The 13921-nt window shown below is 39.8% G+C and overlaps 1 protein-coding gene across 6 annotated transcripts in view; it reads left to right on the top strand.

The window, feature by feature from the left end:
- Nucleotides 1-13921, top strand: part of EML1 (EMAP like 1) — a 143241-nt gene that overhangs the window by 115037 nt on the left and 14283 nt on the right. For all 6 annotated transcript variants that reach the window (XM_064176493.1, XM_064176405.1, XM_064176575.1 and 3 more), the window contains 6 exons: nucleotides 2867-2962; nucleotides 3487-3621; nucleotides 5113-5212; nucleotides 7602-7756; nucleotides 9721-9846; nucleotides 10104-10235. In XM_064176493.1, coding sequence (XP_064032563.1) covers nucleotides 2867-2962; nucleotides 3487-3621; nucleotides 5113-5212; nucleotides 7602-7756; nucleotides 9721-9846; nucleotides 10104-10235 — 744 coding nt within the window. The remainder of the gene's footprint in view (nucleotides 1-2866; nucleotides 2963-3486; nucleotides 3622-5112; nucleotides 5213-7601; nucleotides 7757-9720; nucleotides 9847-10103; nucleotides 10236-13921) is intronic.

The raw sequence follows: 13921 nt of genomic DNA, 5'->3' as shown, positions 1-13921 counted from the left end.
GGCCTGTACCTCTAATTCTGGATTTAAAGAATGTGAGCACCTGTAGGAGAAGAATATTTTCTACCTGAAAGCAGAAAAGGCATATGGATAAAGGGTTGTAAAGAATGAGAATCCTGTTGTTAGCCTGTTGGCACCATTGTTTGAACTCTAGTCTATACTGCACACAGGCAGCACTCAAATCCCACGTAAAAAAATTAGTTTGACCTGACACATGCAAGTCTAGAAACCCTCCATGTAGAGTAGAACTTGTAAGCACAGCATGTGGTGGCATCTTGGTTGTCTCAGCAGCATTTTAAAAAAGAGAGGACTAAACAGTGTATTGCCTAGGCAAAATATACATGAGTGGAAGTTTCCACAAAGACTTCAAATCTAATGATGATGACTTTATGGAAAGTACAAAAGAGAGGAGTATGTTTGGACAGTTGGCTAAGAGCACAAAGGAGAAAGTCAACGCAGTTCAAGATCTTCTTTGAAGCAGATATAAAAAGGAATGGCAAGCAAACACTCTGTAAATATCTCTCTCAAGGCAAAAAAAAAAAGTGCTTAGTAATGGAGGGTTGCTGTTGGCAGATGTCAGGAGAAAGCAAGTGTTTCATGTTTGCTTTATGCTGTGATTTCATGGCCATAGTGCAGCATGTTTTTGAGCATCGTTTCCCATCCCATAGCAGTACTGCAGGATACTCAGTCATGTTTCATCTTTTCACAGTATCACAGTATTATTAGGATTGGAAGAGACCTCACAGATCTTCAAATCCAACCCTTTACCACAGAGCCCAAGGCTAGACCATGGCACCAAGTGCCACGTCCAATCTTGTCTTGAACAGCCCCAGGGACAGCGACTCCACCACCTCCCCGGGCAGCCCATTCCAGTGTCCAATGACTCTCTCAGTGAAGAACTTACTCCTCACCTTGAGCCTAAATCTCCCCTGGCACAGCCTGAGGCTGTGTCCTCTCGTTCTGGTGCTGGCCACCTGAGAGAAGAGAGCAACCTCCTCCTGGCCACAACCACCCCTCAGGTAGTTGTAGACAGCAATAAGGTCACCCCTGAGCCTCCTCTTCTCCAGGCTAACCAATCCCAGCTCCCTCAGCCTCTCCTCGTAGGGCTGTGCTCAAGGCCTCTCACCAGCCTTGTCGCCCTTCTCTGGACACGCTCAAGCGTCTCAATGTCCCTCCTAAACTGGGGGGCCCAGAACTGAACACAGTACTCAAGGTGTGGTCTAACCAGTGCAGAGTACAGGGGCAGAATGACCTCCCTGCTCCTGCTGACCACACCATTCCTGATGCAGGCCAGGATGCCACTGGCTCTCTTGGCCACCTGGGCACACTGCTGGCTCATGTTCAGGCGGGTATCAATCAGCACCCCCAGATCCCTCTCTGTGTGGCTGCTCTCTTTTGAGTTGCCCTGGCACCGTTATTTTAGTAGCTGTGTCTTGAGACGTGTTAGGGGCCTGATTCACCAGGAAAACAGCCAAGCAACCTCATATATAAACAAAACAAATCAGAGTTTGCTTAGGTCTTCTTTTTCCCTCAAAATGGATCTGTTCTCCAAACAGGCTTACAGAATGGTAGGGTTCAGAAGGAACCTCTGAAGGTCATCTAGTCAAATTCCTTCTTGCTAAAGCAGGTTCCCCTAGAGTAGGTTGCACAGGATCACATCCAGGTAGCTTTTGAATATCTCCAGAGAGGGAGACTCCACAACCTTCCTGGGCATCCTGTTCTAGTGCTCCATCACTCTCAAAATAATGAAATTTTCCTCATGTTCATATAGAACCTCCTGTGTTTCAATTTGTGCCCATTGCCTTCTGTCCTGTCACTGGACACCACTGAAAGTGGTCTGGCCCCATACTCTTGACCCTTTAGATATTTACAAGCATTTATAAGATACTCTCCTTAGTCTTCTCTTCTTCAGGCTAAACAACCTGAAGTCTTTCAGCTTTTACTCATTAGAGAGATGCTCCAGCCTACTAATCATCTTTGTAGCCTCCACTGGACTCTCTCTAGTAGTCCCTTGTTTCTCTTGAACTGGACAGCCCAAAACTGGACAGAATACTTCAGATTCAGTGTCACTAGGGTAGAGTAGAGTGGGACAATAACTTTCCTTGACCTGGTAGCTACACTCTTGTTAATGTACCCCAGAATACCATTTGCCTTCTTGGCCAAAAGAGCACACTGCTGGCTCATAGCTGACTTGTTAATCACCAGGACTCCCATGTCCTTCTCCACAGAGCTACTTCCAGGTCAACCCCAAACCTGTACTGGTGCATGGGGTTATTCCTCTGTAGGTGCAAGACCCTACCCTTGTCCTTGTTGAATTTCATGAGGTTTCTCTCTGCTCAACTCTCTAGTCTGTCCAGGTCTCACTGAATTGCAGCACAGCCTTCTGGTCTGCCAGTCACTCCTCTCAGATTTTTGTTCCCAGTAAACTTGCTGAGGGTGCGCTCTGTCCCTTCGTTGATGAATTTGTTAAACAAGGCTGAACTCAGTACTGAGCACACTGGTAGCAACAGACCATAGCAGCAAAGAGTGAAGCAAAGAAGGCATTCCATAAATTCACCTTCTCTGTGTCCTTCACCACAAGGCACCTTCCTCATTCTAGAATTGGGCTCACATTTTCCCTACTCTTTCTTTTGCTACTGCTGTACTTAAGATGCCCATTTTTTCATCTTTTACATCTTCTGTCAGCTTTAATTCCAAGAGGACTTCAGTCTTCCTCATTGTATCCATGCACACGCTTCTAGATGACTTTTTAGTCATTTAAGTATAGCAATTGCAATTAAAGTGTAAATTTTGCTTAATCATTTTGAATGTGTATTTGTTTCTCCTGATGGTTGGGTGATGCATTAATATTTTCCTTGTTTGGCCTCAGAATGGAGGAAGCAGCCTCTGCTCTGTGGATGACTCAAATGACCACGTGCTCTCCGTGTGGGACTGGCAGAAAGAAGAAAGGCTGGCAGATGTCAAGGTGTTGCAATAAGATATTTTGTAGTGCTTTGCTTGGATGTAGTTCTGAATTTCTTGTCATAAAGTGTCTTCCTATATTTAACTTCTTGTGCCTTTTTAACACTTTGACTTTATAAAAAGCAAAGGACACGGAGAAAGGGAATAATTTTCTCCCTGCTGAGATGATCCTAGTAGTTTGTTGGTTTGGTTTTAATTTTGTTATTGCTGTCATTCTAGAATTGATTTAAAAGTCTAGGCAGCAGTGACAGGAGCAAGTGCAGAACTTAAATGTCTTAAACTTCTGTGCAGAATTTCTCATTACCTGACATGGTTTTGAGGGATAATTTTTGAGACTAACTTAAAAAAACAGAACATCCTTTGACTTCAAAATATTCAACCAAACCATTCCAGAATACATTAATAAGTGAATAGGTTAGAATTTTTCTTAGAACATGAATATCAGTTTAACTAGAGAACCATTTCATACTGTTTTGTTTCCTTTGAATTTTAAATTTTGATACATTTTTTCTTCTTTTTCCTTTCAAGTGCTCTAATGAGGCTGTATTTGCTGCAGATTTTCACCCTACTGATACAAATATAATAGTTACATGTGGAAAATCACATCTTTATTTCTGGACACTAGAAGGGAATTCTCTTATTAAAAAGCAAGGATTGTTTGAGGTAAAATAAAATATTTCATTTATTTAGTATATATGTTAATGATACAGTGATAGAGAACTAAAGGCTAATAAGGTTCGTGTAAATCAAATCAACTGCTCATTATTGAGCTTGAAACTTGTCAGAATCTTGAGTAGCATTTGTGGTGAGGCATAGGGAGCATTTCCATGAGTAAAACTTCCACAATGAAGTTTTGAAATGCTCCTTTTTGCTCCTTGCATTCTTATTCCTGTATTCTCTGTGCTATGCTTCACACCCTACCCTCCACCAACAACCCCCCTCCCCCAAAGAATTTTATCCTAAAATTACCTCAGGTTAGAAACAACATAAAGAACGATGTAAAATGGTATTTTTTGTTCATTTTTGTCAGAGAAAACACTTGCAAACCCCCATTAATGATATGAATATGAATATTTTTCCCTTTTTCCTGTCCAATGCATACACATATGCAACTCAAATACTGTGTAAGTTATATGGAGCATTGAGCTGGCCACTGTTTGGCAAATATAATGTTCGTTTCAAAGTATGATTTTGTTTTATTCTTAAACCCAGACTAAGCTCTACAGCAGTTGCATCTTGGAAATGCAAGATGTTTGCAGTGACAAAGTGACAAGTCCAACAGGGCCTAGTTAACTCCTCATGGAGTTGTGGCTCACAAGTGTACTCAAAACAACTATTTTGCACTATCACTTAATGTATTTGTGTGGAAGCAGGAGGAGATGCTGAGGTTGTGTTTAAATTTTGTTACATTTTATTTTTCATTTCTCTTTTTACTCCAAAGCTACTTTGGGTGCATTTCTACCTCTGTTAGGCTCTGCTATTCTCATTGCTTGTTGCAGATAGAGAAGTGCTGTAACCCTAGTTGTAAACAGTTCTTAGTTTGAGGGAGGAAAAGGCTGTACACACTGACAGTCAGCAAACACTGTAAAATATGTGTTTAGAAGCAGCTAGTTAGTGAATTCTTTCACCTTGCACCTTTCACTGCTTTGTTGCAACCTGTATCTTAAATGCAGGATCTCAAAGCAACATTTCCATCACTCCACCTTAAGATTCTTTGAAGAGATGATTTCTTAATGTTTAGACTGCAGACAAACCTTTAGTAATATTTTTCTCCTAGAAAATCTGAAGTTAAAAATTACAGTAATAAATGTTGATTGTGTTCTTGGCCATTGTAGAGCCTTTGGGATTATGTGGGACTTGGGAATTCAGTTTATCTGAGAGAATTAATGACCTTCAGTTAGAAGTTGTTAGGCCTTATCACTCACTCTGTCCTCAATTTGTAATTAAAGGGTGCAGGACCGAGTCACCTCAACTGCTGCATCTTTTGCCCTTGCACAGGTGAACTGTTTAGACTGCAGGAACATCTTGAACTCCTGTATAGATATTCAAGTAATGATAGAGATGTATAAACCAAAACTAAACCATTCAAATGCATGTAGTTAAAATGAATGGGTTGTGTGTTGCTGTGAGTGTATGTTTTTCATAACCATGCAGAAACAAGAGAAGCCAAAGTTTGTCCTGTGTGTGACCTTTTCTGAAAATGGTGATACTATTACAGGAGACTCAAGCGGAAACATTTTGGTTTGGGGGAAAGGTAAGACAAGATTGAAGTTAATAGTGAAACCTTAATATGAAAGACTCTGAATTTTTACATGAGTGTAGCCTCATTTTAAGAAGAATAGATTTTATTTTTCTTGATTTTTTTTTCTCAAGATAAATCCATCAGGTTATGTCTGGATTCTTCCTTATGAGCACCTAAAGAATATGTATACCTGACTGCTAGAGCACAAAATTCTATAGAATGCATTCCCTATGGTCAGAGGTTGAATCAGAGCTATGCCAGCATGGATAGCTTTTACTGATGTAAGAAATCATAGAATCAACCAGGTTGAAAGAGACCTCCAAGGTCATCCAGTCCAACCTAGCACCCAGCCCTATCCAGTCATCTAGACCATGGCACTAAGTGCCTCATCCAGGCTTTTCTTCAACACCTCCAGGGATGGTGACTCCACTACCTCCCTGGACAGCCCATTCCAATAATAAATCACTCTTTGTCAAGAACTTCCTCCTAACATCCAGCCTATACTTCCCCCTGGAAAATGGCAAGAAGAATTCCTTTTCTTTATCAATGCTATAGTAAGAAACGCTGATAATGTAACTGGTGATCTCTAGTCCTCTATGCTGCCCCTTGTAGTGTTTGTAAAAATTATGCCTACTGACATACACATTTTAGAAGACAACAACCAAATAGCTTTATGTATTTTCCTAGGAAGCCAAGCTAAAATATATGCAGGTCTAATTGAATTCCTCAGCTTTACTTCAAAAGAACAGATGGATAGGACAAACTTCTTAAAAAGCTTTTGCTACTAAGAAAGGACTTTTTAGGCAGCAGAAAGCAATGCCTGCCAGAAGGCAAACAGCAGCAACATCCTAAATGTTTACTTAGTATGTGAGATGCCATGCATAGGAATAAAGACAATTCCCTAAAGGAGGCCTTATTAGTAAAGGAAGAGGGGATATGGATGACAGCTGCTCTTTATTTACTTAGTACCTTTCCCAAGATACTCAAAAGATATAAGACCCAGGAAGCAACATGGTGAACCAGTTACAGAGTTGAGGTGTTCTCCTAAGCTTTTGTGCATCCAGTTGTCTCCTTGTACTTTTGATGGATACGCTACTGTTGAAACGGCTGGGTATAGTGTCTGTAACTCAGCTCCACTTTTATTTCCCTTTTCTTCTTGCTATGATAATTTAAAGCAAGACAGTTTAACACTTTTCCTTTCCAAACAGTGTTCAGAAATTGCATAGTCCCATCTGCTTCCTGTTCTTGGTTGCTATTTTGAAGTGCCAACAGGGAGGGGAGACAGTGGCAGCTGCTGGTATGGCAGGGTCAGTGCACTGCTGAGGGAATGGTTTGCCTTCATGCCGGCAGGCTAGTTTCTGCTTTGACTGCAAGCAGCCTCTTCTGCTCTTTCTCTCAGGAATGAAAGGGAATTCTTTGTTTTCTGCAAGATTTCCTCACCTCTGCCAGTCCTTCTGCGCTGGACAAAAATGTTGTTCTTGTTTTTCTGCCTTGGTACAGTGTGATTTCTCTGTCTTCACTACTTTTAACTCAGAGCTCTGTGTTCAAGTGAGGGTTGCTTCTGCCAGGTCAGAATACCCTTAGCAAAAACTTGTCTCAATAGAAATCACTTGTAACTGGCACATTATATCATAGGTGTGGATAGAAGGATTTATAAAGGAGAAAGTTGTTCCTAACTTGCATCAGCCACTCTCTAGGGTTAAACCCAGAGTTAATCAAGCTTTAATGTGAGGTGTACGCTTCAGTGACAGAAGTGCTAGGAACCATTTTTGTATACTTCATGATAATAATGGTTCATCCCATCAGAGATATTTAATCTAATTTGGGTGATTTGTAATGTGCTTTCAGTCTAAGAAGGTACTTGAACAAACCAACTTCATCAATAAAAAAGTACTGGCTCTTTCAGGAAATGATTTAGTGCCTTCTCTCAGATATGTAAAGACCTCTAGCTTTGTCATGTTTTGGTGCCAGTTCACTGTCTGGAGGCTGTGGAATGTCCTTGGAGGATAACAAGTGACTGGATTATGGTTTCTTTGTTTATGAAGTGTGTAGTGCTACTGCAGGTCAGATGTGATGTCAATTGGTTTAGCTTAAACCCTCATGAAAGTTTTAAATGAATTGATTTTTACTTTGTATTTGAACTAGACCATGTGAGTATGGATACTTTTCCCTTTTTTGAGATGGAAGGAATATGTTCTAAAGATGTACTAATTCAATCTCTTCTGTGAGGCTGTGCATTTTGGTGCAGCACTCCATGCCTGCCTTTGTCATTGTTCAGATATAATCTTTGAAAAGTAAGTAGAGACATGGGGGGCGGGAGGGGGGAGGGAAGGGGGAATGGGGAAAAAGAAGCTCTTAGGCAGAGTATTTCAATAGTAATGTCTTATCTGCTTCTATCCAGGTACCAACAGAATAAGCCATGCAGTTCAAGGGGCACACGAGGGTGGAATATTTGCACTCTGTATGCTGCGAGATGGCACATTAGTGTCAGGAGGTGGAAAAGACAGAAAACTGATATCTTGGAATGGAAATTACCAAAAACTTCACAAAACTGAGGTGATACCACCTAGCATGAAACTACTCTGCTACTGAAAATGAAATTTTAACCTGTGTTCTGGACAGAGCTTTTGAAAGATTTTTGTTTTAATGGATGTGTATTCTGTGGGAGAGCAAATCAGTGGCAAAATGAAACATCATTTGAGTCATCAGGTCACAGAAACAGAGACCTCAAAGATCATCCAGTCCACCCTTCAACCCAACACTGAAGGGTCAACCTTAAAGTATGTCCCTAAGCTCCAGGTCCTCAGGGCTCTTGAACACCCCCGGGGATGGTGGCTCCACCACTTCCCTGGGCAGACCATTCCAATGTTTAATAACCCTTTCAATGAAGAAGTATTTCCTAATATCCAACCAAAACCTCTCCTGGCACGGCCTGAAACCATTTCCTCTAGTCCTGTTGCTTGCCATCAAGGAGAAGAGGCTGGCATCCTCCTCTATTCCTTCAGGTCATTTCTGTGATAGCCTATTTGTTAACAAAATATTTCCTTTTAAAGATCTGTGGCAATTGGAAGATTATACTTCTTTATTGTGTTTACACCCCACCCCCTTTCTTTGCAATTAATAAATTGAGGTGATTTCCCACTTAATTTTAATATGGAATTATTAAATTGTTTTTCTACTTTCCTCTTTTCCAAAATTATCTGAAGATGGGGGTGGAAGGTTGTTTACTTAGGAAAGAAATTCCAAACATTAATTCAGTTGCTATGTTCAGTCTTAAAAGATTAATGCAGAGCTTGTTTGGACAGAACAGTGTAACTGTTTACATACTAAATTTAAGAGAAGAATCAGTAAAGAACTCTGAGGAAGGTTTTAAACTCTACTATATATTAGTAAAGGTTTCAAACATATATGCAGCTGGATTGGCTTATCTGTATTGGTAATTCAGTTTTAATGCAGCACAGGATAAACACTTAGAATCATAGAATCAACCAGGTTGGAAGAGACCTCCAAGATCATCCAGTCCAACCTAGCACCCAGCCCTATCCAGGCAACTAGATCATGGCACCGAGTGCCCCATCCAGTCTTTTCTTGAGCAGCTCCAGGGGTGGCGACTCCACCACCTCCCTGGGCAGCCCATTCCAATGCCAATCACTCTCTCTGGGAAGAACTTCCTCCTAACATCCAGCCTATACTTTCCCTGGCACAACTTGAGACTATGTCCCCTTGTTCTATTGCTGGTTGCCTGGGAGAAGAGACCAACTCCCACCTGGCTGCAATGTCCCTTCAGGTAGTTGTAGACAGCAATGAGGTCCCCCCTCAGCCTCCTCTTCTCTAGGCTAAACAACCCCAACTCCCTCAACCTCTCCTCATAGGGTTTGTGTTCCAGGCCCCTCACCAGCTTTGTTGTCCTTCTCTGGACACGTTCCATCACCTCAACATCTCTTTTGAATTGAGGAGCCCAGAACTGGACACAGTACTCAAGGTGTGGCCTGACCAGTGTTGAGTACAGGCTTGTGCCGTTTCTAATCACGATGTCTTCTTTTTCCTCTTGTTCATACAGGGGTAATCCTTGCTATCTTAAAATTTTACATTTGGTGATTTGCACCGACTTTCAGACCCTATGCTGCCATTAAAGAAACATAACCTGCAAGAAAGTACTAGTGATACAATGCCTGACACCATCTCAGAGCAAAAATGCTTAGCCTGCTACCACAACTGCAAATAAAACATGACTGAGTTAACACAGCATGAAGGAACCTTTTCTGATTGTTGGTGTAGTTGGTTTATCTGTACAAATGGATGCTTCTGGGGATGTCTGTTCTTGTTGTAGTGTTATAAAGACAGTTACTGAGTTGATGGAAGTTGTTACAGACTTTTGAAAGCCAGGCATATGTATTCATCCATTTCATTGCTTCTCTGAGCAAGATATATTTAAATGCATTTTTCTAGGCCATATATCTTCAAAAATAACACTGCTTGGCAAATTGTCTGAATTATCTCTTTGTCTCTTATGCCCACAGATTCCAGAGCAGTTTGGTCCAATAAGAACAGTAGCAGAGGGAAAAGGGGACGTTGTATTGATAGGAACCACCAGAAACTTTGTCCTACAGGGCACGCTGTCAGGAGATTTTTTCCCAATTACCCAGGTGAGCTGTTACCTTACAAGAATATGTTTAAGTGTGTAATAGCAGTATAGATATTGCTTGAAGTTAACTTTCATAAATATGTATCTGTTTGATTTATTATTGTTTTTAAGATTCTTTTGGCTACAAGTATGCATCTGTATAAGCCAGTGTGTTTTTGCAGTGCTTTAATATGTAGTTGAGTCATTTTAATCCTGTTTAAAAATGTTTAGTTTTGATAGCTCTGTCCTCCTTTTCAAGAAACATTTCTGCTTGTGCAGGGTCACACTGATGAGCTTTGGGGACTTGCAGTCCATTCCTCTAAACCTCAGTTCTTCACTTGTGGACATGACAAACACATTACCCTCTGGGATGCTACCACCCATCGTCCTATCTGGAACAAGATTATAGAGGTATAATTTGTATTAAACCTAAGTCACTTTGTCTTAACTTCTCAAGATTATCAACTTAAAATATCTTAAAGTATAAACTTGAGGAAAAAAAGAGAGAATCAAAATTTCTCTTTCTAAATATGGATATAAAATCATTAAAACCAAGAATTTAAAACCCTAGGTTATATGAATCTATATGCTGTGTCATATAGAGGTATACAGTTCTGGTGACATTCATGGTTTTTTACTAGGAAGAAACCCACAAACACAAAGCTAGGAAATATTTATCCTTTCAAAGTAGTTCTGATCAGTATCATTGCTACTACCACTATCCAGAGCATGATTGTCAGAATTCAGAAGGCAAACATTTTTGTGCATGCCTTTTTCTGGTGGTCTTAATGTATTTTTCTATAATGTATTGGTATACTTACACATCCTGTTCAGAAAGAAACAAATGTGTGGTTTAGGATTTCCCTTCCTATCTCTGATATGAGACTTGGTGCTTGTATACCAAAGGAAAGCTGAGTTTTATACTGTACTTAGGCACTCGATTGTACATTGTAGACTCTTCATGGCTTTGTAATGTGATCTTAACTACTGTGTACATCATTAGGAACTGATTTTTAAAGTATGTTTTTTGACACCTGAACACCCTTCTAATTGCTTATCCATATGAAGGCTTTGGGTTGTCTCCTAGAGAGAACAGTGATGCTTTAATCTGTTTTGAGATGCCGCTATCACATTGTTTTCAGTCTTCTCTTTGTGTTTGTTTTGGTTTTTTTAATAGATGTGACATCATGATGCTTAGTTGGAGATGCATATACTGATCAAGTATATAATCAAGTTATTACTCAGCAATAACTAAGTTATTACTCAGTATTTTTCTCTGCTGTCTATACAGTGAAAAAGTTCCAAAATCATGTCAGGAAGAAGAAAACAGCATCTGGTGTAGATATATATACTTAGGTTTGCAAACCAAAGTGTAGCCAGTAACCAGATGACCCTCATGTTGCTGTCTAAGGTATTTCCTGGTGACATAGTAAATAATCCTTTTATTAGTTTACATGAAGTTTTAAAAATCTTAATTATGCAACTTTTTGCATAAAAAGTATAGTTAATTTTCAAACCTAGATAACACTTTATATTAATGATAACTTTAATAAGACCTCTTAAATACAGTGCATCCCATATGTGTATGCCATTGCACCAGACTGAAACAGTCTTAACAGAACAGCGTTTGCTAGGTTGTCTCTCATAGTATGCCACTTCAGTTGTATGCACTTGTTAAATCATGCTTGCTTGGTGAGTGTCAAAATTGGAATTTATTCCATCTAACCAAGGTCGTTTCTTCTAAGGTCCATATTTTTCCTGCTCTCTAAGTTGTGCAACTAAGTCACCACCCCTGGAGGTGTTAAAAAAAAGACTGCATGAGGCACTTAGTGCCATGGTCTCTTCATGGCTTTGTAATGTGATCTTAACTACTGTGTACATCATTAGGAACTGATTTTTAAAGTGTGTTTTTTGACACCTGAACACCTGGATAGGGCTGGGTGCTAGGTTGGACTGGATGATCTTGGAGGTCTCTTCCAACCTGGTTGATTCTATGATTCTAAGTTAATTGGAGAGAACAAATCAAGAGTTTCACTGCCCCAGAGATTTTCTCAGTTCAGTGCCTCAGTTATAAAGACAGATTGGCCTGTAGTGTAAGAAATGAAAATAACAGTAATTCTTTAAATAAATAAATAAATAAGCCCCAAACAAACGTAAACGAAACCCAAATGTTATTAAGGACTTGGCCTGAGAAGCAAGCAGATAATTGCATTTTCCTGCCTCCTAATCATTTTAGGATTTAAGATACGTTAACAGGATTTGCTTTGAAAATAAGTTCTTTCTCCTTCTGCCTTTAGGAATACTGCAGTTGGGCATCAGGTAAATGAGCAAACCTTAAAACATAGTAAAATCTTACTGTGCTTGCAAATACTTTGATCTGCTACCAAGATGCCAAGTGCAAGAAAGAAATAAAACCCAACACACTCAGCCTATGAATTTCAACAATAGAATGTGTTTTTAAAAAATCAAGAAGCAGTTGTAAATCAAACTTTCCTGGATCTGCCTTGGTAGGCTGCAAGAAAATATGAACTTGTGCCTCCTTTTATTTTGAAGTACAGTAATAGAAGTGTACTGTATTGTATGATAGGGAATATGAACATGCTAGACTGCAGAAATCCCTCACATTCAAAGTGATTTGAACAATGACACAACTAGAAACTTTTACATAGACCTTTCTGGTCCTCAGCTGTGATGGTTTGGATGTTCCCCGCCCCCCCACACTTTAGAAATCACCCAGACTAGACTCAGTCGGCTCTGGGAATATAAATGAAGCTATTTATTTACAGCTGGCACAATATACAAGCAGATATTTACAATACATACAGTTATATACAGAAATATACAAGGTAAAAGCTAATACAGAATAACACAACTCCCCTCCCAGAAACCTGAGTCCCCAGGAGGGGCTCTCAACCACCCCTTCACCTTCCCCCTGCCCTTCTCAACCTTACCCCAGTCCGAAAGAAGAATGGAGGTTCAGCCAAGAGGTTAAGAAGCAAAGGTGAGTGAAAGATGAGGTTAGGGAGATGCAGCTCAGTCAGAAGCCCAAGGCAGAGTGCCAGACAAAATGGCAAGAGTGTTGTCTAATGTTTTCATTTCTTCTTCAGCAAGACTCTGAGGGGAGGAGACATCACCATTGTTTCCCTTTCACAGCCTATGATCTAGTTCTTCTCACCAAAACATTCTACCCTGCTTCAAACTAGCACATCAGCATAGGGGGGGTGTTTGTTTTTTTTTGTGGAGACTTAGTTTGGTTATTTAGAAATGGTGCATGACTGGTTTTATGCAAGCCTTATTTATAAATATCCTAAAGTGGAGAATATAATCGTGGGTACCATTTTTTATGCTTTCCTTTTCTGTCAGGCTAAAAAAACCCAAAATATTGTTTAGTTCAATTGAAGGTACTAATGTGGTCCTGCTCAGTGAAAAGGTGCAAATGTTTCTGTACACTTTTGAAAATGCTGTGAGAAGTTAGTAGTTCTGATTTCTCACAACAGGAGTGATATATTGAGGAGGGCCTATAAGTCTTGAAGAGAAGTGCAAAATTTGACACTTTGTTCTTTTGAAGTCTAAGGAAAAGGGCATTTAGAAATTTGAGTTGATAGTCAAATGTTTTTAGTGGAGATAAGTACAATATGGAGAGCAGGAACAAATCTATTAATCACATAGGCTGCTATCTCAGAAATAATGTTACTTAAAGATAGCATCGACTCAACAAGGACGTTGTTTCCATTGTCAAACCCTTTGAGTCCTCTGAAAGAGAGAATTAGATCTTAGGTGATGGTGACTTACAGCAAGCTTCAATAACTATTTAGCTCTGGTTTTGCACATATAAGGCACTCTCTAAGAAACTGTGTTAACAAAGCATTTAATAAACTGCTTTATTTACCTTGATTCTTTTGACAAGATTGATGGCCACAGCTTTGGGACTATTTTATTAGATTGATTTTTTGTCCCTCTGAGTACACACTGCTTCATTAAGACAATATTTCTGTTGCCAGACTTGACAATAATCTCCTATTAGCCACTTGAAATGACTGAGACTATTTCATATATCAGTGACTGATTATCTAGAGTAAATAAATCATTTCATGTTA

This window comes from Pogoniulus pusillus, chromosome 1 (genome assembly GCF_015220805.1).
Source record: "Pogoniulus pusillus isolate bPogPus1 chromosome 1, bPogPus1.pri, whole genome shotgun sequence".
Classification (NCBI taxonomy): domain Eukaryota; kingdom Metazoa; phylum Chordata; class Aves; order Piciformes; family Lybiidae; genus Pogoniulus; species Pogoniulus pusillus.
The sequence above is the reverse complement of the archived record's forward strand: the minus strand, read 5'-3'. Positions and strand labels throughout refer to the sequence as shown.